Here is a 24,684-nt window from a genome sequence, read left to right on the forward strand (position 1 = left end):
CTGTCACTTTCTAGATGAGCCTTTTAAACTGGAGCTCTTTCCAGGAAATGAGCCTGGGTCCTCCTTCAGCATCAAAGTGGATGCTTTGCCACTGAGACCATGGTTGGTTTTGAGTCAGAATCACCCACGGACCACCCCTGCCCACATATTTCTGTATGAGTGGGGATCTGGGCATGCCTCCAGAACTGAAGGAGGCAAACTCAGGCATTGAGATGCACTGGTCACCGTCCTCTGAATCTGCCTGAATATTGGTAGAGAAATTGGATCAAATGGATCATTTTACTCAAATGCTTCCATGTTGGTGCTGAGCTTCTGCATTCACTTTGTTGCAGGTCTACACATTGCTCTTGTGATTTGCAGGTGAAGCACCCATGTGGCATGTAAGTCATGTAGCAACCCCTGCCCACACAGGTCTCCTTGTACACGTTGCAGTCCCAGCACATGCTGGGCTCAAGCATCTGATGAAAACATCTCTGCAGAAGTCTGTGTGAGCCCTTAGCTGTCAGAGCTGGTTAGAGAAACATTCTTCAAATATCCAGTTACTTTGCTTATTTTCTAGGCTACTACTTCATCTCTAAGCCCAATTTAAAAAGTTTAAAACCACTTCTGTTTTGGAAAAAGATCTTGTCCTGTTCTCATTTGTCCTGTGTACCAATGGGTAACCTTTTTTTATTTAAAAAATGCATAATCTGAAATGTTAGTCCATGCATAGTCTTTTAATTGGAGTGTCTGCACTGGAATGCATTTATAAGGAGATTTGCCATCCTCCAGTGACTTGCTCGCTCTTTCTCAGCACATGTAAGGGACATAAAATATTTACTCCCGGTATTGATTTTTATGTTGCTTCCTTCCTGGAGTAATCAAAGTGGCAGGGAATTTAAATCATTGTTTTCAGTGCAGCTGCTTACTTTTATGGCAGAAATAATGTCCCCTTTTTAAAATGCACATTATGTTTTGTCTGCTATAAGCGAAGAGAAATAAAAATAATTGCTTGACAGGCGGATTCTGAGATGTGGGGACAAGCCAGAGGGATGGTCTGTTTCCCTTGTGTCTCGCTTGTGGGCTCCCCAAGGGCCTCTGCCTGACCACGCACAGAAACCAGATCCTGGTCCAGTTGGACGCTTGCTCTGCTCTAGCTGGGCTGCTAAAGACCTAGTTACCACTGACTCCAAATAACTGGCCATAAAGTGCCTGGTGCCTGGCTTGCTGAAGAATGCAAGGAGCTCCTTCCTCGTCTTCCACCTCCCTGAGTGTGAGCTGCTAAGTGTGAGTCCCAAGTACACCCTTACAACAGTAAAGAGTCTTGTGACCAGTGGTGGCTGGTGCCTTTGGGACTGGTAGGGCAGAAGGCAAGGAGCCCAGCAGTAGGTGGCGCCAGAGTCAGTGACAGGATAGCCCGGCTAATTCTAGATTTCTCCCTATCTTCCTGCCTGCTGAATTCTACAAGGGCAACGCTGAGACTCAAGAGGAGAAGCTGGCAGCCTGTGCCATTTCCTGATCTGGGTGTAAGGAAGAAGGCAGACAGGTGGTGGGCAGGCCAAGGGCATCCTGAGATGCTTTGGATAGTTTCAAAACCTCTGGGGTGAAGCGTTGTCTGTCAGCTATCACTGACCTTACACCCAGATGGAACACTGACCTGACACCCATGGAGCATGATAAGGCTAACAGTGACTTCATGGCAGGATGGGTTTGTTCTGCCTCCCAGGCTGGAGGCACAATGCCTTTGAATGCCAGCTGTGGGAGTTGCAGATGAGCAGAGAGGGCTGTTGCCCTCAGGTCCTGCTTGGAGGATTCCCATGACGGGCATCTGGTTGGCCACTGTGAGAACAGGATACTGGACTAGACGGGCCCCCTTTGGCCTAATTCATCGTGGTCATATTTATGTACTAAATAAATGGTGCACAAATACCATAAAGTATGGTAGCAATGACTGCCAATTGCCAGGATTTGCAACAAAACCTCCACAGAGGTCCTCATAAGTAGTTGATCTTCTGCTTGGGCCAGTGTAGTCCATGGACTATTCTGGTGGTTTCATTTGACCTGCGCATGATACTTTGAAGGCTGCACTCCAGACCTGTGGGACTAGACAGGAGCAAACCCAAGCAGAGAAATTCAAATTCAAATTCAAAACTTTATTAGCAAAGCCAACAGGCCACAGCTGTACAAGAGTTAAAAGTAAGAATAGGGATAAAAGGAAGAAAAGAACAGGCAAAAGGAGGTCCGTCGGGTGAACAAGTCTGTCACTCAGATGGTGGCCCTCAATTTCGCAGCTCTCTCGATGTACCTCGCGACCTTCTCTGTTATCTGACTATCCGTATCAGATAATAGAAAATACAGTGTAATGTCTGGTGAACGGCCGGGGTTGGAGAGAATGAGTGGAGTAATAATCTCATTCCTTAGGTCTTTATAAAGGGGGCAAGTAAGAAGGACGTGGGACACTGTTTCCGTGTTACCATCTCCACATGGGCAGAGTCGTTTTTCAAATGGAGTCTTTTGGTAACGACCTTCGAGTACAGCAGAGGGAAGAACATCCCATCTAGCCAATGTAAAGGCACGTCTGTATTTTGGGATGGTTAGTTTAGACAAATATGAAGCTGGAGAATCAAAATGAGAAGGGGGAAAATAGGTATACCATGGGCACAGTTTCTTTAAGATAGTCAGGTTGTTTTGTCGTTCAATGTCTTTCAGGCGCTGGCCTATTAGACTCTTTGCTTTAATGAGGCCCATTGATAGTAGGGACTGTGAGTGCAGACCGCATGTAAGGAGTTTTTGCTGCACAGTTTTAAACCACTTGCTTTTGTGAGGGTCTTGCATTACTAGCGGCAGTAGACCAGGAGGATTCAGATTAAGACGAAGCCAATAATTAAATGTTCTCTGCCAGGTCCGAGTTTCCACAGATGGAAGGCAGGCCTCGAGTCGTAATGCTGCGTTTGGAACACAGGAGGGGACACCGAGTATCTGCCTTAGAAATTTGGACTGGACAGTTTCGAGACTGGAGCAATGGATCCCCGTCCAGATTTGCGCCCCGTACAGTAACTGCGCCAGAGGTTTTGCTTGAAAAACTTCAAGGGCTGCTGGGATGTATCTGCCCCCCTTCGTATAGAAGAAGCGGGACAGCATCTTGATGCTTTGAGCAGCTTTTTCTTTGGCACATTTTTGATGGACATCCCAGGACCCGGTCGACTGGAAAACGATACCCAGATATTTGAAGGCTTTGACTTGTTCAATTGTCTGGTTATCCATCCTCCAGCTGTACTGTCTGTGTTTCCTTGCAAAAACCATGATTTTGGTTTTCTGATAGTTTATTGCAAGTTGCTCTCTTCTACAGTATGCTGAGAATTCACCTATGAGCCTATTTAAACCTATTCTTGTTCGAGATAGGAGTATCGCATCGTCAGCGTACAAAAGCACTGATATTGCTTTGTCAGCCAGTTTGGGGGCGTGGAAGTCCGGAGATGACAAACAGTTAACCATATCATTGATGTAGATGTTGAATAGAACTGGGGCCAGGATGCAACCTTGCTTGACCCCCTTACTGACAGGAACTGGTCCTATAAGATGGCCATTTAACGAAGTTCTTACATGCAGCACCGTGTCTTTGTATAAACAGCTGATCAGAAATAATAGTCTTTTGTCTATGCTAGAGGTGCTCAATTTGTCCCAGAGTCTTACACGTGGAATTGAATCGAAAGCAGCCTTTAGATCGATAAAGGCTGCATATAACACCCCACGGGATTTTTTGGCATATTTGTCAATTAAATAGGCTAGGGTGAAGCAATGGTCTATGGTGGATCTGCCTTGCCTGAAACCCGCTTGCTCTTCCGCTAGAATAGCTTCGGTTTCCAGCCAGCTAGTTAGCTTGGTATAAAGATGTTTGGCATATAGTTTGCTGGGTATAGGCAGAAGGCTGATTGGTCTATAACTCGCCGGATCTGTCATGGGTCCTTTTTTATAGATTGGGATAATTATTGCCTCAGTCCAACCATCTGGGAGTAAACCCGTTGAGTCGATCCAAGAAAATAAAGACGCCAGCAGGGGGGCCCACCAGCCAATGTTGGACTTCAGAAGTTCGGCAGGGATGTAATCATTCCCTGGGGCCTTGTTGTTCTTTAATTGTGCGATTAAATTCTCAACTTCCTTCGCAGTTACTGCTGGCCAATGAGGTAGGTCCTCCAGTTGAATGCATAGTTTGTAATGTTGGGCTTCCTGGTCATAGAACAAAGATTGAAAATGGCGCAACCACTCCATTGGTTCCACTGTACAGATGGAATTAGTACGCTCCTGGTCCAGTAGACCAGATATGGTTCGCCAAAAGCAAGTAGTATCTTTCTCGTGCGATGCCTTAACCAACCTGTGCCATGCGGCTCTTTCAGCTTCCAGTTTCTTTCTCCTTAATAATTGTTTGTACGACCGTCTCAGATAAATATAAGCATTAAGTAGGAGGGCAGTCCCTGATTTCCTGTATCTCCGGTAGGCTGTTCTCATTTGTCTCCTTGTTTGCCTGCACTCCAGGTCAAACCAGCTAGCTCCGTCCTTTGCCCTCTTTGTAGCAGAGCTATGTATCGCTGTTGTTAAATGGGGTTTCAATCTTTCCAAGAGTAATTTAAAGCGTTCCATAATCGCAGCTGCTGAATTTCCTGATACAATAGCGGAGCGAATAAGCTTTAACTCCACTGACTGAAGAAGGAGGGTTAGGTTTTCATTCAATATTGGGGACCATTTGAGTCTTTTGGGGGCAGGTATATCCAAATTTACAGAAGGTATATATTGTGGCTCGGCAATAGAATAGTCAAAAGGCCCACCTGCAAGCTCTAAAATTAGAGGTAGGTGATCACTCAGAGTATTATGGCCCACTTGAAACTTCCTTATAAAGCTGTGAGCAAATCTTGAGATTAAGATATAATCTATAACACTTCCCCCAGCCTTGGAGAAATGGGTATATTCCCCGGGGCGGTCCCCCTCTATATTGCCGTTTAATATCAGCAGTTCCCTCCGTCTAGCAGCCTGCACTAAGCAGAGGCCTGGGAAATTACTTCTACCATCTTTGGACAGACGTGTCGCGCCAATATCCATCTGTTCTTCAGGGTCCATAAATTGGTTGAAATGAGTGTATAGACTGTTGTCATCTGTTCCTATACGAGCGTTGAAGTCTCCACACACAATAGTCAGGGCAGACGGGTAAGTAGATTCGAGAGGCTCTAAGAACGCCTCTAGCTCCGCCCATGTAGCCTTAACAACGGGTTTTTTTTGGCCTGGGGGAATATAGACATTGACCAGCAAGAGAATAGTTCTCTTGAAGCTAAGTAGAGCGGCTGTTGCTAAAGAATTGCAGCTGGGTAGGGCTGTTAGAGAGTGCGCTAGCTCCGTGGAAATGAAGCAAGCTAGGCCACCACTAGATCTGCCGCCCCTTTGAGATGGAGAGGCAGGCAGGTAGTGGCAGTTATACCCATTAAGAAATATAGGGTCATTCTGCCATGTCTCCTGAAAGAAGATGATGTCAAATTGCTTAAGGTAACACAAAAATTGTTGATTATTTTTCTTGGCGTGCCAGCCCGCGATATTCCAAGACAGCACTTTTAGGCCCCGGGCCCTTCGGGGAGCTGGATCTATGTCACCACCATGTCCAGCAGTTCTTTGGTGTCTAAAAAAACACACCCGTTGGTTCTTTTCGAGGCTGGCTGCTTGGAGAGAGTGTAGTGATCCTCTTTTCTTGGTGATTTGGGGCTAGATTTTGGAGTTGGGGGGGAAGCTAATTCATTCGGAGACAATTTAAGATAGCTGTGCCAGGAGCTTTGAGGTTTCACACCTTGCTTTGGTCTTACTTTATTGTACATCACAGGGGGCTCTGATTGTAATTCCACGTCTACACATTTAAAGGTGCCTCCCACTGTCTTCTTATCCACCAGACATTTGGGAGATATGGGCTGCACATAAGGGTCCTTCATTGTCTCACCTTGATCATCCTTTTTTTCTAGTCTGCTTCGAAGTAAATCAAATCTTTTCAGGATCTCTGTTTGAGCTGGAGAGTGCAGTGACCAGAATCGCTTTATCAGCGAGAGTTCTTCCTCCCAAACGGAGTCCTCACTATCCCACGTGGGAGGCCCGACGCCAGTTGGATGTGAGGCTTCCTTTTTTTCATTTGGTGCTGAGAAACTTGACTACATCTGAAGGAGAAAATTATTTAACAAAAGCAAGAGTGTTCTTCTTCTCCACCTTCCACTCCCCTAACAACTATGCTGAGTCTGGGCATCTCCTGTGTCTGGCTGTGGAGCTGCCGCCTCCTTCCCTGTTGGGAAAAAAACCCCTTAAAATAACTCTTAGCTTCCTGGTTGGAAGCAAAGAGCTTTTACTTAGGTCTGAAGTGATTCGAAAGCAGCAGTGTCGCACCACAACTGGGGAAAATATGTTGTTCTTCCCTCCTGTTGACTGCCATCCATCATAACAAGCGCTCCATTTTCTAGATAAATATGTAGCTCTTCTTAGGCCTTAAAAATGCAAGCGATACAGTCTCATGCTGCAAAATGAGGAATTCAGAAACTGCCACTACCTATGAAATTGAGAGAATGGAGATTAATTGATTCGCTTTAAAGAGAGGGAACTACTAGTCCTTATTGTAAGGAGAATATATGGGGGGCATTCCCGCCTTAAATGCTAATAATTCTACCTAGAAAGGGAAGACTGTGTCTGATTGGCACTTTTGAGTATTTAAGAGGTGGAAAAGAGCGTGCTTAATGAAAATCTGACCACATTCCACCTGTCCCAACCCCTTCCATTCTTTACCCATTTCATGGCCATACTCCTTATAGCTTTTCTTTTCTAACAGCTATGGGGGAGGGAGTTTAAAGGGCCCCTTCAATTCCAGGTCTGGCTGCAGCTGCAGTCTTCACGTGTAATATCCTCTTCTTCATAAATAAGTGTGAATGTTAGAAATAAGAGAGTAACTATTTGGCAATGATTACTCTTACAACAGGACTGCATCATCCTGTTCTGTCTTTGTATATGTATAATATGTAAAGTTATATTAGGTTTCTCACCCATTGTACCTCAAGGTTGATAACTTTATTATTATTAAAAACACAAAATGGATATTGCCAACTCTTTTTTTTAATGGTTGGTTGATCATCTGCATCCTAAACACTTGCATTTCAAGACATTTATATGTTGCTGGTGTGGGGAGAAAATATAAATCCCTGTGACCCACATGTGTCGGGTAAATAATAAAAGAAATGGCTGTGTGCCTAGATAATAATCTCAGGGCTAAATTCTCTCTCCAGCAGGAGAGAGTCCCCAGCAGCCGAGTTTAAACTCACCAAGTCAAGCAGCACAATGAAGCATCAGGAATGTAAACTGTTAAACCTTTTGCATGTCCCTTTAGTCCACTTGCAATGCACTCCCCACTTTCTACCCTTCTGGCAATGAACAGACCACACACTGTTAAATAAGTTTAAAGTGCTTTACTTACAAAAAGTTCCAAAGGTCAGGTTCATGCATTTATCCAAGCAGAGGCAAGGAGAACATAGGTAAAATACTCATGAATAGAAAATACAGAGAGATAACTTCAAATATGTACTCTAAGCTTGGAGCTCATTTAGGCATGCTTCCTTAGTCACTTACATGGTGAGGAGAGAGGGAGAGAACAGGAGGAGAAGGATTCACTTCCTTCCTCATCAGAGAAGAGGGCGTGTGACCTAACTGCGTCTAGGAACACAGGTCTGTGATCTTAACCCCTTCATGCACTAACTAGCACTCATTTATAGTTATGTTTGACTGCAATTTCCCACAGCCAGAATCTCATATCTAGGTGCCTTCTAGAAACATTAAAATAAGTACAAGACAATTTAGCATTTAAATAAACAAAAGCTGCTGCACATTTTTAATATACAGTGGTACCTCGGGTTAAGTACTTAATTTGTTCTGGAGGTCCGTTCTTAACCTGAAACTGTTCTTAACCTGAAGCACCACTTTAGCTAATGGGGCCTCCTGCTGCTGCTGCGCCACTGGAGCACAATTTCTGTTCTCAACCTGAAGCAAAGTTCTTAACCGGAGGTACTATTTATGGGTTAGCAGAGTCTGTAACCTGAAGCGTATGTAACCTGAAGCATATGTAACCCGAGGTACCACTGTATACAGAGGTACCTCGGGTTAAGAACTTTGCTTCAGGATGAGAACAGAAATCGTGTGGTAGCAGCAGGAGGAGGCCCCATTAGCTAAAGTGGTACCCCAGGTTAAGAACAGTTTCAGGTTAAGAACGGACCTCCAGAACGAAATAAGTTCTTAACCCGAGGTACCACTGTAAATGGAAAAGCTCTCATTACCAACTTTAAAAATAGCCTTAAGAACTCGTTCCTTTAGTTTATGATCTGACCAGACAATCAGTGAAAACTTTTGTTGGTTCATATACAATTAAAGTTTGTACCCTTATTTAGCGAGTGATCAGAAATGTTCCTTTCTTCATCACCCGTGACATCTAATGCTTGGTTTTATATCACACATTCCTCGCTTGCAAAACTTAGCCCAGGAGCAGAATTCAAGGATATCAAGTCACCAAATTCAGCAGGATTCCAGCCCCCTGCTAGTTACTGTCAAGTCCGTAAGACCTGAGGTAGCTGTCTGTAGCAGTCCTTGCCAGCGGACTGGTCTGAGAGCGGTTTTTGCCACTGTCATGCTGACAGAAGCTCGGGTGCCTGTAGTGGCGCTTTGCACCCGCTGGATTCTTGGCCCCTTCATGGGGCACTCACACGCAGCTGTAGTGCTATCACGGGGTCAGCTTTGTGCTGCAGTTGCCAAGATAACATACCGTTCAGGGCAGCGGCATTCCAAAGGCAAAATCGCTTCTCTCCCTTGAATAGGGGTACTATCTTGCAAGCTTTGCCTTGGAACCCTGTCCAAGAATAATAATGATCTTGGTATATAATAAAAAAGTTAGAATGTCGTCACGCAGCCCTCGTTGGAGGTTTTGTAGTACCTCACCACGATCCTGGATTGTGAGGGGAGTGGCAGGGGGGGGGGTTGGCAAGCAGAGCAAGCAGGGGCACAGCCCCCAGTAGTACCAGTGTAGCTCCATATCACACAGACATAAAGGCCTGCTCTCTTGCTTGCTAAAGAGGAGGAGTCTGAAAACAGTAGCTAGAGGAAGCCTTCACAAAAATTAGGGGACCAGGATCCCTTTCTGTCTTTCCTCCATGATTCAGGTCCTGAGTATGGGTGTATTTGGATAAGCAATGGAAACAAATGTAATTCAGGCTGCCTTCCTCAGCCAGCCTCAAAGATGTGGGGGAGAGATCCAGGCCTGGGGTAAGGGGACAGGTGGTCCTTGAAAAGAGGAGGGGGAAATGGTCGTCCCCCCCAGGTAGTCTTCTGAAACAGGAGCTAAAGGTACTGCTCCCTTTCAACAAAAGCACTTTGCATGAACCAATGTGAGCTGTGATAAGATGGAACTCTTAACAGTGTTTCCTATGCTGTTTCACTGTCCTTTGAAATGGAGACAACAGCTTTCCCCAACACCACTGGGGCAGTCAAAGCTATCTGGAGGGCACTAGGTTGAGGAAGCTGCTGTGGAATTTGGTGTCTGTCTTACCAGTGCATGCCCCACATTTGGTGGGATTTTTATGGAAAGGTGGTGAAAGTTTGCAGTCGCTAGACCAGGGGAAAGCAAACTTTTTCTGTGGGGGGCCGGTTCACTGTCCCTCAGAACTTGTGGCAGTCCTTTTACGTCGACTCGTTCCTCCTAAACAGCTTTTCCCTCTTAGAATCATAGAATAGAATCATAGAATCATAGAGTTGGAAGAGACCACAAGGGCCATCGAGTCCAACCCCCTGCCAAGCAGGAAACACCATCAGAGCACTCCTGACATATGGTTGTCAAGCCTCTGCTTAAAGACCTCCAAAATAGGAGACTCCACCACACTCCTTGGCAGCAAATTCCACTGTCGAACAGCTCTTACTGTCAGGAAGTTCTTCCTAATGTTTAGGTGGAATCTTCTTTCTTGTAGTTTGAATCCATTGCTCCGTGTCCGCTTCTCTGGAGCAGCAGAAAACAACCTTTCTCCCTCCTCTATATGACATCCTTTTATATATTTGAACATGGCTATCATATCACCCCTTAACCTCCTCTTCTCCAGGCTAAACATGCCCAGCTCCCTTAGCCGTTCCTCATAAGGCATCGTTTCCAGGCCTTTGACCATTTTGGTTGCCCTCCTCTGGACACGTTCCAGTTTGTCAGTGTCCTTCTTGAACTGTGGTGCCCAGAACTGGACACAGTACTCCAGGTGAGGTCTGACCAGAGCAGAATACAGTGGCACTATTACTTCCCTTGATCTAGATGCTATACTCCTATTGATGCAGCCCAGAATTGCATTGGCTTTTTTAGCTGCCGCGTCACACTGTTGGCTCATGTCAAGTTTGTGGTCAACCAAGACTCCTAGATCCTTTTCACATGTACTGCTCTCAAGCCAGGTGTCCCCCATCTTGTATTTGTGCCTCTCATTTGTTTTGCCCAAGTGCAATACTTTACATTTCTCCCTGTTAAAATTCATCTTGTTTGTTTTGGCCCAGTTCTCTAATCTGTCAAGGTTGTTTTGAAGTGTGATCCTGTCCTCTGGGGTGTTAGCCACCCCTCCCAGTTTGGTGTCATCTGCAAATTTGATCAGGATGCCCTTGAGTCCATCATCCAAGTCGTTGATAAAGATGTTGAATAAGACCGGGCCCAAGACAGAACCCTGTGGCACCCCACTAGTCACTCTTCTCCGGGTTGAAGAGGAACCATTGATGAGCACCCTTTGGGTTCGGTCAGTCAGCCAGATGGGCGGGGTATAAATAAATTATTATTATTATTATTATTATTATTATTATTATTATTATTATTATTATTATTAGCACCCTTTGGGTTCGGTCAGCCAGCCAGTTACAAATCCACTGAGTGGTAGCATAGTCAAGACCGCATTTTACCAGCTTCTTTACAAGAATATCATGGGGCACCTTGTCAAATGCCTTGCTGAAATCAAGGTAGGCTACATCCACTGTGTTCCCTTCATCTACCAGGCTTGTAATTCTGTCAAAAATTCTTGTCTCCCTGCTTTCTATTCCCATTTTAATATTTATTAATAATAGTTTTTGAAATGAATAAATAATATTTGGTCTTACATTTTAATTTCCTTCCAGAGGAGACCTCCCTTCTTTTCTCCCGGCCACTTTTACTTGGCATGCAAAGAGTTGGTGCTGATGCTGCTCCAAACCAAAAAGGTCCAGGGGGTGGGACTGACAAATGAGGAGGCACCGGGCTGGCTGTGGAACTGAGGCCCATCTGAAAGTGTCCCCAAGCCCACTGGTGGCTCCCAACCCACTGCCTTGAGAAACACACTGCCAGACAGCTCTTGGTGGACTTGAAAAGTCTGTGAATACATTCTTGGCCGAACCCCGGCTAATTTATTGAAAGATGTGCCAAAGCTGTTAAAACATTGCACATATGGAAATGATGTGATTTCCCCAAATTCTTAACCACTCCCTAGCACCGGATTCTAAAGATGTTTGTGCCAAATCTTGCTGGGTGTGTGGATCGCTTTTCTTGGGCCAGCCCTTTGCTTGTTTCCAGCTAAGCAGTCCATGACCCAGAATGTGGGAATTAGCCGTAACTTGTCATGGAACAGATTAATCTCTTCAAGATTTCAAAGCGAGATTTCAGTCAGAAGTTTTTTCCTCTGAGCCAAAAAACAAACTCATTTCTTTCCCAAGGAACAATATTGTTGGTGTCAAGAAGGGTGCTGGAATGCAGAAATCCATTTCACAACTCTGGGTGGTTGAAAGGCAGTTGCCTTAAACTGAGTCAGACTATTGGTCCATCGTAGGGTTGCCATGTGTCTTCTTTTTCCAGGACACATCCTCTTTTTCATGGGTATGTGAAATGAGAGTTGTCATAGTGATCCATAGTGGAAGTCGGCAAATGTGTCCTCTTTTTTGCTCTTCAAAATATGGCAACCCCAAGAGTAGTCCTGCCTATGCAGACTGGCAGCCGCTCTCCAGAGTTTCAGGCACAGGGTTTCCCCAGCCCTACCTGGAGATGAACCTGGGATGTACTGCATGTGAAGCAGATGCTCTACCTGAAGAGTGCTGCTTCCATCCCTGGCCTTGAGTGGGACGCCCTTCCAAGAAGAAGACGTGTCTAGGATCATCCTGTTCTTTTCTGATACTGCGGCACCATATTCTGTGCGCCGGCTTGAGTCAACTGGAGCACATGGCACCTACTCATTTTTATTTGTGACTTGCTGCCTTTACATGCACACACCTTTATTATTATTATTCCATGAGTTAACTATTCACTTTAAAACTCTAGAGTGGCTGGAATTCTCACACGCATGTGCACTCTGAAGCCCACATTCCCAGCATGTTTGCACTTCTGTCTCAGTGACGTCTACGCTGGCTTGGTCTTGTCCACAGAATGGAAGATGGCAGGATAATAATAATAATAATAATAATAATAATAATAATAATAATAATAATAATTTATTATTTGTACCCCACCCATCTGGCTGGGTTTCCCCAGCCACTGTGGCCGGCTTCCAACAAAGATTAAAAATACATTAAAATGTCACACATTAAAAACTTCCCTGAACAGGGCTGCCTTCAGATGTCTTCTAAATGTCAGGTAGTTGTTTTTCTCTTTGACATCTGATGGGAGGGCGTTCCACAGGGCGGGTGCTACTACTGAGAAGGCCCTCTGCCTGGTTCCCTGTAGCTTTGTTTCTCGCAATGAGGGAACCGCCAGAAGGCCCTCAGCGCTGGACCTCAGCATCCGGGCAGAACGATGGGGGTGGAGACACTCCTTCAGGTATACTGGGATGAGGCTGTTTAGGGCTTTAAAGGTCAGCACCAATACTTTGAATTGTGCTCAGAAACGTACTGGGAACCAATGTAGGTCTTTCAAGTCTGGTGTTATGTGGTCTCGGTGGCCGCTCCCAGTCACCAGTCTAGCTGCCGCATTCTGGATTAGTTGTAGTTTCTGGGTCACCTTCAAAGGTAGCCCCACGTAGGGCGCATTGCAGTAGTCCAAGCAGGAGATAACTAGAGCATGCACCACTCTGGCGAGACAGTCTGCGGGCAGGTAGGGGCTCAGCCTGCATACCGGATGGAGCTGGTAGACAGCTGCCCTGGATACAGGATCCCCAAGGACATGCTCTACAGAGAGCTGGCTTCAAGCACCAGGCCCATTGGCAGACCAAAATGTGACATGAAGGCTGGCAACGTCAACCACACTGCGTGGGAATCCCTTGCATACAACCGCAGCACCTGGAGACAGACAGGCAGGTTGTGCATCCACAACAGTGTCCAGAGAATGACTGACCACTGGGTGGGGCACAGAGAGAAGAAACGCCATGGGGCATCTTCAGCAGCATAACCAGATACCTCCATTTGCCCCAGCTGCAACAAAATGTGTCTCTCCCATATCGGTCAGGCACTGTAACCTTCCAACAGTTTGACTTCACAGCTCCATTGTTTCCCAAGACAGACGGGTGCCAACTGAATGCTATGGGGAAGAGGTGCCAAAGCTGAATGTCTGATAACTAGAGATTGTCCTTGTTGCATGCTTTACAACTTCCAGAAAGAGTAATAAACAAGAGGAAATCATGAGCCATAGCAGGAGGCTTAAAACAGAGTCAGTGATGCTGGAGTGATTCCCTCCAGATGTTGTGGACTGAAACTCCTATCATCCTGACTATTAGCCATGCTGACTGAGGCTGGTGGGAGTTGTGGTCCACAGCACCTGAAGGGAATCACATGGGCTATCTCTGCTTTCGCTGGAGATGCATGTGGGATCCTGATAGCATTCAGTGGCTCAGTTCGGCTAATGAATGTGGAGGGCAGGTCACACTGAAAATTATTTCCTCCTGTGGAAACAGGTAGAGGTATATGTGTCATACTCTTTGATTATAAGTTAGGGTATAGAGGGGTGGAGAACCCAACACAGCTGGAGCAATATTATTTTTTAATATATGCTCTTTAATGCGCAGTCAGAATGCCTTTGCTATAGTGAGTCTCACACTGATTGCTAAGAGGGTGGCTGTGCAACACCACCTGGGACAACCCCAAGGCTACTGCAATTTGTTGAGCTGCCTAACCGTGAAATGATAGCCTGCAAAAGTAGCATGGGATAATGGGGAGAGAGATAGAGGCTACAACTGATTGAATTGCCAGCAAACGGAAGTGAGGGTTTTTTTTGGAGGGTTGTTATTGTTTTATTTCTATGCTACCTTTCACAGTTAAAACCATGTTGAAGGCAGCTTAATGCTCAAGGTTAATGTTGTGTGTTCTGGACGTTCACCACTTGGTGTTGGATTGATCACCATTGCCATTTGGATGGTCCCAATATGATTACTCTCTCTCCCTCTCCCTCTCTCCCTCTCTCCCTCTCTCCCTCTCTCTCTCTCTCTCTCTCTCTCTCTCTCTCTCTCTCTCTCTCTCTGTGTGTGTGTGCGTGTGTGTGTATTTGAAACAACCTGTATCAGTATAAAATGCAAACGTGTGTTTTTGTTCTGAATTCAAGTGGAAGCATCATTGACTACTAAGCCCAGTTGAAATCAATAGGAGATGTGGAGCGTAGAGGTGTTGGGGGTTGAATCTTGTACCTTCTGCATGCAGAGCAGGTGCTCTACCGCTGAGCTATGGGCTTTCCTTTTTTAAATCTCTGCCCCTCTCAAACCCCCAGCCCACTCCCTGCCTGCCGTGGCATGGCCTGGCACAGAGTGGGCACTGCCTTCCTCAGCATCCTGTTCGGGAGCCTCCTGCCCCTTGCTTCCCTGCCGCTGACCCAAGGGGGAGTGTGTGGTGTCCCAGTTTCTGTGTGCTGCATGCACCTTATTCTGTAAACTTCAAGGGTGATCGCCCAAAAAAGATCAACAACTTTCCACTGCTGCCGCTAATCATCAATCATCTGAATTTTCACTACTATTTTAGTGTTTCGTTTTCTTAATTTGGGGTTCAAAAAAACAAGGGGCATCATATACATGGAAAAATACAGTATCTTGGTTCCTGAATCCCTTTTACAAACTTACACCTATTGTTACACAGAAGATGCTCTATTGACATTCTGTTTAACGGATACTTGCCAGACTGGTTTTGCAGGGAGGGATAAGCCCGTATATTACAAGCTGTTTATCTATTAGCAGGTTTTACAAATGAAAATAACTATTTTGGGGGAGGTATTTTCCTCCCCATCTCCTTCTTTCTACTGCAGAGGAATATTTTAGGGTAATTTAAGAGAGTCAAAATGGCTTAATGATTGCTCACCGATACCATTTCAGAATATGGTTTATGTACCTATGTATGTGTATTTTGAACAATTATCCTATTGATTTGACTCGTTAGAATCAGGGTGGGGGGGTACACACAATGGCCATTTCTCTGGCAACACTTCCCAACTGACACTCAGCATTCTCTGGCTTTTCAAAGCTACTCCACATGCTCATTCCTCACTCAACTCTTCTTTAGAAGGGGTGGGGGTGCCCCAATTAAGGTCTTTAAAATACTTTCTACTTTTGTATACCTTGGGGGTTCACCCAGACCTACTGGTAACTTCCCAGTCTTTCTTCTTGATAGCCCCTTTTTGATTCCAAAAATCTGTCAGCACTCAACCACCTGAGTTTGCTGTTAGAGGGAATGATTCCTTTAATTCCTTGGCTCCAGTAGAGCTGGGGCTCTGCAGTGAGGAAGCAAGTTTCTGTGAATCTGAAAATGCACATCAAACTTTGCTCCCCTCACAGGGTCAGAGCTGCGTGCCTTTTTGGCAGTGCAAATTCCTGATTCATAGGAAGAAGGAACCTCCTAGTTTCCTGCTGGGCTTCCTTTCCAAACACACTGGGCTGGGGGGAGACAGAAATTTAAGATGAGCAATGGCTGGCCTGGGAATTGAGAAGTGGCTTGTTTTTATTACGAAGGTGGTTCCTGCCAGCATTCCACACGTCCAGTCGTCACTTTGGGATGAACTTGCTATGAAGCAGAACTTAGGCTTTTCTGGTTGTAATTGAGTTCATTTGTATTGCCTTTGGTGTTTTGAAAAACAGGTATTTCTCCCCTGCCCCCACCGCCATCCTTCCACTTCAAATGGATTGCTTTTCATAATTCTTGTTAAAATGTTCTCCTCTTCAGTCTTGGGTAAAATGGAGAGAGGGTTTTGTTTTTGTTGTATTTGTATCCCTCCCCTGTTGGTGACTTCTTGTCTGGTTGGGTACCAGGATGGTATCAGGCAGACAGCTCATTTAAGGCTCTGAGAACCAGTCCAGGCCATTACTTTACTAGAAGTCTATTCAGCATATTCTACCCCTCCTCTCTCTTGCAGTTTGGGATTGGGATATGTTTTCAGTGCCTGAGGATATGAAGTAAAAATAGATTAAAGGTCTTGGAGCATGTACAGAGGGCACTGCTCTCACTTGCTGGCAGCAATTACGTATAATGATAAGCCAAGATTCTCTGCCTTTTATTTACTCTGAGCAAGTGGCATCATGATGCACACAGCTTAATCAATCCCATCTTGCTACTTCCCTGGCATGTGAACAGGATAACCCAAGCAGGAAGCCCCTTCAGCTAGGGAAATCCCTGCACAGCCAGAGCCAGGAATTTGAGGCCAGTCACTATTGATGCGGGTGGTGCTGTGGGTTAAACCACAGAGCCTAGGACTTGCCGATCGGAAGGTCAGCAGTTCGAATCCCCTTGATGGAGTGAGCTCCCATTGCTCGGTCCCTGCTCCTGCCCACCTAGCAATTCGAAAGCACATCAAAGTGCAAGTAGATAAATAGGTACCGCTTTGGCGGGAAAGTAAACGGCGTTTCCGTGTGCTGCTCTGGTTCGCCAGAAGCGGCTTAGTCATGCTGGCCACATGATCCGGAAGTTGTACGCCGGCTCCCTCAGCTAGTAAAGCGAGATGAGTGCCGCAACCCCAGTGTCGTCCACGACTGGACCTAATGGTCTGGGGTCCCTTTACCTTTACCTTTATTTATAAAGTATTTGCAGGAGCTAGGTACTTTTGCAAGTTGATGCAGTCCTGCTGCCAGATTCATATCCTCAATAAACCATCTCTCTCGGCCCAAGCAACCTTGCAGGATTCTTTTTTTAAGTGGGGAGAGGGGAATATTGTCCTCTCCCACCCATTTGTGGACCAGCTTCAGCCCTTTGGCAGAATTGCGTTACATGTATTACAGATGCAGTCAATATTTATGTTGCCTTTCAAGTCTGAACTCATTTGATGTCTCTTCATTGGCTGTGGGGAAACTCCTCTCCTCTGGCTTCCAAGAGGGAGTCAAGCCTGAATACTCCCTCTGTTTCTAGAGAAGCAAAGGCTGTTGCTCATCTGTTCCTTTCCTTGCAGGGCATGGTCCCCAGATCTGATGTTTGTTCTCGCAAGTGGTGGCGGCCATTCTGCCAGCTGTTGGAAATTATAAAGTGAATTGCTCTGTGGGGGGTGGGAGGGGGGACCCTGAAAACAATAAAAGCCTTCAGGGTTTTTTACATTCTTTCTGAGTAACAAACTGCCCTGGCATCTCATTCAGTCATGTTTTTAAAAGTGGGATGGTATTTGGTTTCTGGCTTACATTTCCTAGGTAAGTGAGTGTTCAGAGATCAACATAAAAAATATGTTCCTAGCTTGTTCCAGACAGGCCAGGGGTGGGTAGCTTGTGGTCCAGCAGATGCTACTGACTCCAGGTCCCATCAGCCCTAGCCAGTGATCAGAGATGATGGTAGTTGTGGTCCAGCAATAACCCCCAAATCATGAAGCAGGGCTTTGCTGAACTATCAGCTTTTCTGAACTTCCCCTGAACTGTGCCAGCCATTATGAGAACTGTTTAAGAATTGGTGTCTGGAGTTAAATATTCCACCCCCTTCTTCGTGTGCCACTTTTTTTAGATTGTAAGCCTGCAGGCGGGGACTGTCTTGTTTTAATTGATTGTATGTAAGCCACTCTGGGAGGCTTTCTGACTGAAGAGCAGGGTACAAATGCTCTAAAGAAATAAATTTTCCAAGCTTTTCTCTGTTTTTAAAAGAGTTAAGTTTCTAGCATTTGTGGGACCTGAAGTATATTAGGCAGAATGTACCTGCACTGTTCTTCTCTTTGTGTGTGTGTGTGAGAAGCTAGCCTTCTATCCCTTTCAGGTGTTTTTCTCTTCACCCCACAAACAAGTGCATATGACACCCCTCCCCCAAAACGAGTGCATATGAGTTGGCAATGCTTCTTCCAGCAAAGGTCTGGCCCTCCACTGCCTTCCCTCCTCCAGTGGAATCATGTGAGTTGAGAGGGGGCCGGAAGGAAGTCTCAGTCCTCCAGGAAGGGGCATGGATAACTCCAAGGGCTCTTGGGACTTACCATTCTTCTGACAACATTGTTGTGCCTTTGTGCAGACTCCAAAATGACACAAAAGCAAAAACTCCATCCATCCTCATCAGAATCCAGAGGTCAGATCTGCAGCTGTTATGAATGGGTGCAGATTTTGACAGAGCCCAGAATGTGCTACAAGGACTACAAGTGATTTTTGGAGGTGTCCCAGGTTTCACTCCCAGGCATCTCGGGTTAAAAGGCTATCAGGGAAGTCACATATGAGTATGAGTAGGCAAACTAAGGCCCAGGGGCCGGATCCGGCCCAATCGTCTTCTCAATCCAGCCCGCGGACGTTCCGGGAATCAGCGTGTTTTTACATGAGTAGAATGTGTGCTTTTATTTAAAATTATTTATTTGTGGGGCATAGGAATTCGTTCATTTTCCCCCCAAAATATAGTCCGGCCCCCCATAAGGTCTGAGGGACAGTGGACCGGCCTCTTGCTGAAAAGGTTTGCTGACCCCTGCATATGAGCATCGTTTGTGTCCCTGTGGAGCCAATGAAGCAGTCAAAACTCCGGCTCACATCTTTTTTTAATGTAATCTTCGTAGAGAGGCTACTTTGGCCCCTGATGCAGAGGCCCCTGGAAGGAAACGGGGATGGTACCTAGAATATTTCGTGGCTAATACAAACAAATTAATAACAGTGTTGGTGGCCAAGTCCCTCTTCATTGTTCAAAGGTCTTGTAAGATGATACTCTCACTCTACTTGTAATTTGGAGCTCATGTTTTTATCTTTTGTATCATATAATAATATGACTATAAAATTGGCTGTCTCATTGTGAGGTGTACCAAACTGCACTGACAGCACTTAATTGAATTGTCTTGCATCATTTATAACACTTTATGTTCTCTTCTAACGTGTTCTGGGCTTGGGGTGTCTGTCCTCTGCCATTCCCCTTGCATACATGGCAAGCAAGGCAGAAAGAGTGGGATTTGCGCCTGTGCTGTACTTTACAGCGGAGAGAGGAGGAGAGTCCTCTGTCTGAAAGTGTCCTCAGTTAGAAGGCTTAAAGATCAAGACTTAAAGATGAAGGAAAGCAAGCAGTACCTTGAAGTTGCCCCCCAACAGCTGGCACCATCTGGGCAGCAGACTGAGCAGGCACCTGGTCACAGGCTTTCCTGTTATGGAGATGATGGTGGTGATGATGATGATGATAATGATGTACCATTACTTATTCCCCACCCATCCAGCTGGGTTTCCCCAGCCACTCTGGGCAGCTTCCAGCAAAATATATAGGAAGAAAATGAAACATTAAACATTAAAAGCTTCCTGAAAAGGAAGCCTTCAGATGCCTTTTAAGGTCGTTTAGTTACTTATCATCTTGACATCTGTCGGGAGGGCATTCCATTGGGTGGGTGCCACTACTGAGAAGGCCCTCTGCCTGGTTCTCTTAGCATCACTTCTTGCAGCAAGGGAGCTGCCAGAAGGCCCTCGAAGCTGGACCTCAGTGTCCAGGCTGAAAAATGGGCGTGGTGACGCTCATTCTAGTATACAGGTGTGTATGTTTTATCCTTTGTATCATATTGTTTTTGAAACAAGCATATGTTTTAATGCTCGTGTTTTTATTCTTTGCACACACTGTTTTAACGTATCTATGACCACATAAGAAATGATTGAGGATTTTAGGGAACTGGTGATGGGAATGCCCACTGTCTTCGTTTGGAGAACCTCAAAGGCAGCTCCCTGTGTCCCCGTGATTTCAGAAGATGATATTAGCAGACACAGAAAGCTACTGTGGAAGATGTAGTCTGGTTGCCCTGTGATTTCAAAAGGATGGGTGTTTGTTGATGTTTTTTTTAAAAAATAGCAATCTAATGTGTCTTGTTTTGTTTCTGCCCAAGGTAACATAAAGAGAAACCTGCAAGAAATCTGGCAAGATGGTTGCTCTGTCCTTGAAGATCTGCATTCGCCAGTGCAATGTGGTCAAGACGATGCAGTTTGAGCCCTCCACGGCCGTGTACGACGCCTGCCGCGTTATTCGTGAGCGAGTGCCAGAGGCTCAAACTGGACAAGGTTAGTTTTGGCAAACCCCACATTTGAGTTATAGTCTGATGCATGATGCCAGGTACAGTCATACCTCAGGTTGAAGTAGCTTCTGGTTGAGCATTTTTGGGTTGCGCTCCGTGGCATCCCAGAAGTAATGAAGCGTGTTACTTCCAGGTTGTGCTGCTTGCGCATGCGCAGACGCTCAAAATGATGTCATGCGCGGAAGCGGCAAATCGCGACCTGCGTGGACACGGGTTGCGTTCGGTTCAGGATGCGAACAGGGCTCTGGAACAGATCCTGTTTGCATCCAGAGGTACCACTGTATGGGGCAGATAAAGACTTGGCTCAGCTGAAGTGGGGTTTGCATGCACAGCCAACCTGCAAAGCACTCTGCAGCGCTTGACAAGACCCGCCAGTCAGCTGAATGGCCTCACTTTGTGGGCCGACACTGCTTGATTTCAAACTCTGTGGGCAAGGAAGGGTCACATGACATCACTGTGGGCACCCCCCACATGTTTCAAACTTGGCCCACGGCAAGTGGGAGAGATAATGATCTGGGCTGCCCCACCAGGTCCAGTTTTCCACCCCATCTCTAGATGCTGGACTGTGGCTCCCACCATCCCTAACTACTGGTCTTTCTGACTGGGGCTACATTTTGGGGGGCACATGGTTCCCCACCCCAGATAAGGCAGTGGGTGTCCTGATGAGCAATCAAGGTTCACACAATGAGCATGAAAAGGTCCTGGTGTCTCAGAGGGCCGCCTCAGCTGCTGTTCGCAGACTTTGGAACTCCCTCCCTAGAGAGGCCAGACTCTTTGCTACCTGTATTTTAATAGATTTGTTTTTATATTGTTTTAATTCTGTTACAGTTCAAATACTTCTTAACTGTTATCTGCTGTGTGTTTTTACCTTTCTGTGTTTTAATCTTTGTGAGCTGCCTTGAGTCCTGGCTCTGGGAGAAACATGAAATGTAAATAAATAATAGTGCCAGGTATTTTATTGGACTTGTGGAGTGATGTCCCTGAAGTGAGGGCAAATGCACTGTCTTCACTCCGTATGTGTGTGTAGCAGGTGGGGAGGGAGAAAATGTGTCGCTGAGGCAGGCAGGCCTTGCTACCCTGCTGTTTGATTGCTCTCGCAGCTTCTCTTTTTACATTGCCACGCACTCGGGCCCCCACCCAACCAGGGGGTTAACACTTCTGCCCTGTTTTTGCAGCACCACCCCCAGTGCAAAATTACCCAAAGGACTGCTACTTTCTCTAAGAGGGAAAAAGTGATTGTGAAAAGGTCCTCTTTTGCTCATTTCCACTCGGAACAAACATGTTTATGTATTTATCATCTTCAACAAATAATGTCAGTTTCCAGGGCAATGGGAAACCTTGATTTATTTTAGGGCAACCAATCGCTCGCAAATTGCGGCAATGCTGTCTTGGGCGGCCACAGGCAAGTTCATATTAACTTGGGATTCAAGATTAGCAATGCCGTAATGCATTGGGCCTTGATTGCGCCTTGATTGGCAATGCAGTCTTGGAGCTAATTGTTGCTTCCCGGGAGCTTTGAATCCAAGCTGGGAATTTCTGCCCCTCACTGTAAACCGTTTCCGTTGCAAACAGGCTCCGCAAGGGCATCCGCTGAACAGCCAGATTAATAGACACTGATGGAGTGGAAGCATTAGCTCTAAACTACTTTGTATTATTTGGTTCATTACGTTTGAATGCAGCCTTCATTAATTAGCAGTGAGTGATTAAAGTGCCGTCGTTGGAGCGTTGCCTTTTGGCGTTGCCGTTTTGGCCTTCGTCTCCTGCGGTTCCAGCAGCGACATGTCCATGACCTTTGGGCACCTCACCCTCGGGATGCTCCTCCGCAGACGTCCCTTGGGTCACAGCGTTTGCTGCAGCATTGCCAGTTTCTGCCAGCAGGAAACCGTGGTGCGACCAAGCACATGTGGAATGCTGTACGGTGGTACCTCGGGTTACAGACGCTTCAGGTTACAGACTCCACTAACCCAGAAATAGTGCTTCAGGTTAAGAACTTTGCTTCAGGATGAGAACAGAAATTGCGTGGCAGCAGCGCGGTGGCAGTGGGAGGCCCCATTAGCTAAAGTACCTCAGGTTAAAAACAGTTTCAGGTTAAGAACGGATCTCTAGAATGAATTAAGTTCTTAACCCGAGGTACCACTGTATACAGTTTTGGCTGCCTCACCTCAAAAAGGAGGTTGTGGAGTTGGAAATAGGTTCATTATGCATGGCATGGAGAAAGTGTATAGAGAATTTTTTTTCTTTCCTCTGTCATAGCAGTAGCCCTCATGGACATCCGAAGAAGCTGCGTTTTGTAAGCTTCAGGATAGATAAAAGAAAGTCCTTCTTCATGCAGCGCATAAACTATGGAACCCGCTCCCCCAGGAGGCAGGGATGCCCCCCAACATGGATGGCTTTAAAAGCGGTTTAGAGACATTCATGGAGGAGAAGAGGGCTCTCAGTGGCTACCCAGGATGGCGATGCTCTGATTCCACAGTCCGTGTCAGCAATGCAGCTGAATGCCAGTTGCTGGAAACCACAGGAGGGGAGAATGTTCTTGTGTCTAGATTCTGTTTCTGGCTTCCCCATTGGTGCGTCAGGTTTGCCACTGTGAGAACAGGATGCTGGACTTAGATGAGCCACTGGCCTGAGCTAAGAGGCTCCTACCAGAACTTTAGTCACAGGACTAAATACAGTGGTACCTCTGGATACAAACGGGATCCGTTCCGGAGCCCTGTTCGCATCCTGAGCAGAACGCAATGTGCATCTGCACGTCTGCATGTGCACGGGTTGCAATTCACTGCTTCTGTGCATGTGCGTGATGTCATTTTGAGCATCTGTGCATGCGCGAGCGGTGAAACCCAGAAGTAACCTATTCCGTTACTTCTGGGTCACCGCAGAATGCAACCTGAAAATGCTCAACCTGAAGCATATTTAACCCAAGGTATGACTGTACTTCAACCTTTGAGAATTCTTTACCTTTTCTTTTTAAAAATGAACACTGTAATGGCCCCCTTTTAAAGATACAGTGTTCACTTTCCCTTCCTCTCCAAAGCAAACAGTCAGCTGTCCCAAGCACCATGTGCTTTGAACTGTGTTGAGGTAGGTGAGCCAATTATGGGAAAGAGAAAGGAAGAGGAGGAGGGGCTGGGTGAGGGGGAGAGAGCTGCAAGGAGAGGGCAGAAGCTGGAGGGGCACTTCATGGCTCTCTAATCAAGTGGAAAACCTTCATTTGGAATACACTCTATTTGCTCTGCAATCTGTCCATTTCTGCCTTTCATTTCCCAGCCTCTGACTATGGGTTATTCCTGTCGGATGAAGATCCACGAAAAGGCATTTGGCTGGAAGCCGGGAGGACCCTCGATTACTACATGCTGCGGAATGGGGTACGGCTGAGATCTGTGTGCTCCTGTGAGACATCTAGTTTATGGAGAAGGGGGGTGGTCAGTTGGTGACTGTTCAGGTGGCAGGGCTAGGTAGAGACTCCATGTCCAGGAGGAGGCGTATGGCGTCGGATGCGAGACACAGGAGACTCCTCTTACAACATTTGTGAGTCATGGTAGAAGCGGAACCCCCATGTACATGGAAAGTTGACCTCTGAACACAATGTGTTGCGAATATACTGCAGGATTGGGTTATTGCCTGCATGCTTTGCTTGGCTTTCCAGAACCATCTGGGTAGCTTCTGTAAGGGGGAAAAAGGAGGCTGGACTAAGTGGGTCTTAGCATGTCCACTCTTACATTATAAATTCTCCACATAACTTCATTAGGGCCCATAGTTTTGGAAGATTTCACCAACATTATCAGAGTGTGAACGATGGAATGGAAAAGGTTTCAGAAAATACAGTGCTGATCATTTAAAAGAAGCCTTGTGTAATCTACTTGGGGTTGTATCCACTGCTGCACCGGCAGAATTCTGCAAGGGCAACAGGACTTTCCTTCCTCTCTTCTTGCCGTGCAGCCCCAATTGTATGAAAATCTGCCCCAGAAGGTCCCCCAACCCTCTGGAGCAGATTTTGAGGGACCACAGTGATACGGGCCCAGTTTGGGTTGCCAAGTACACTAGTTGGCCCTAGTGCTTCTGCTTATTAGGGCTGCCGACTTCCTAAAACCACATTTAAAAGTACATAACACATTTTAATTGTGGCAACAGGGAGGCTGCAGGGCAGAGGAGAAGAGAAGAGGAGGAAGTTCTGCTGTGCAAGCACAGTATCAGTGTTGGGTACTACACTTAGAGCTGTAGCCAGTTCTAGTCCTACTCAGAGTAGATCCATTGAAGTTAGAATCATAGAATCCTAGAGTTGGAAGAGACCACAAGGGCCA

General features: G+C 46.2%; 1 protein-coding gene across 5 annotated transcripts in view; it reads left to right on the plus strand.

Annotated features, from left to right (window-relative positions):
• The window catches only part of TLN2 (talin 2), a 184,411-nt gene that overhangs the window by 45,995 nt on the left and 113,732 nt on the right, over positions 1–24,684 (plus strand). For all 5 annotated transcript variants that reach the window (XM_081170483.1, XM_081170485.1, XM_081170481.1 and 2 more), the window contains exons 2-3: positions 20,201–20,372; positions 23,651–23,748. In XM_081170483.1, coding sequence (XP_081026609.1) covers positions 20,237–20,372; positions 23,651–23,748 — 234 coding nt within the window. In that variant the 5' untranslated portion in view covers positions 20,201–20,236. The remainder of the gene's footprint in view (positions 1–20,200; positions 20,373–23,650; positions 23,749–24,684) is intronic.

Source organism: Podarcis bocagei (assembly GCF_964188305.1).
Source record: "Podarcis bocagei genome assembly, chromosome: 14".
Taxonomy (NCBI): Eukaryota; Metazoa; Chordata; class Lepidosauria; order Squamata; family Lacertidae; genus Podarcis; species Podarcis bocagei.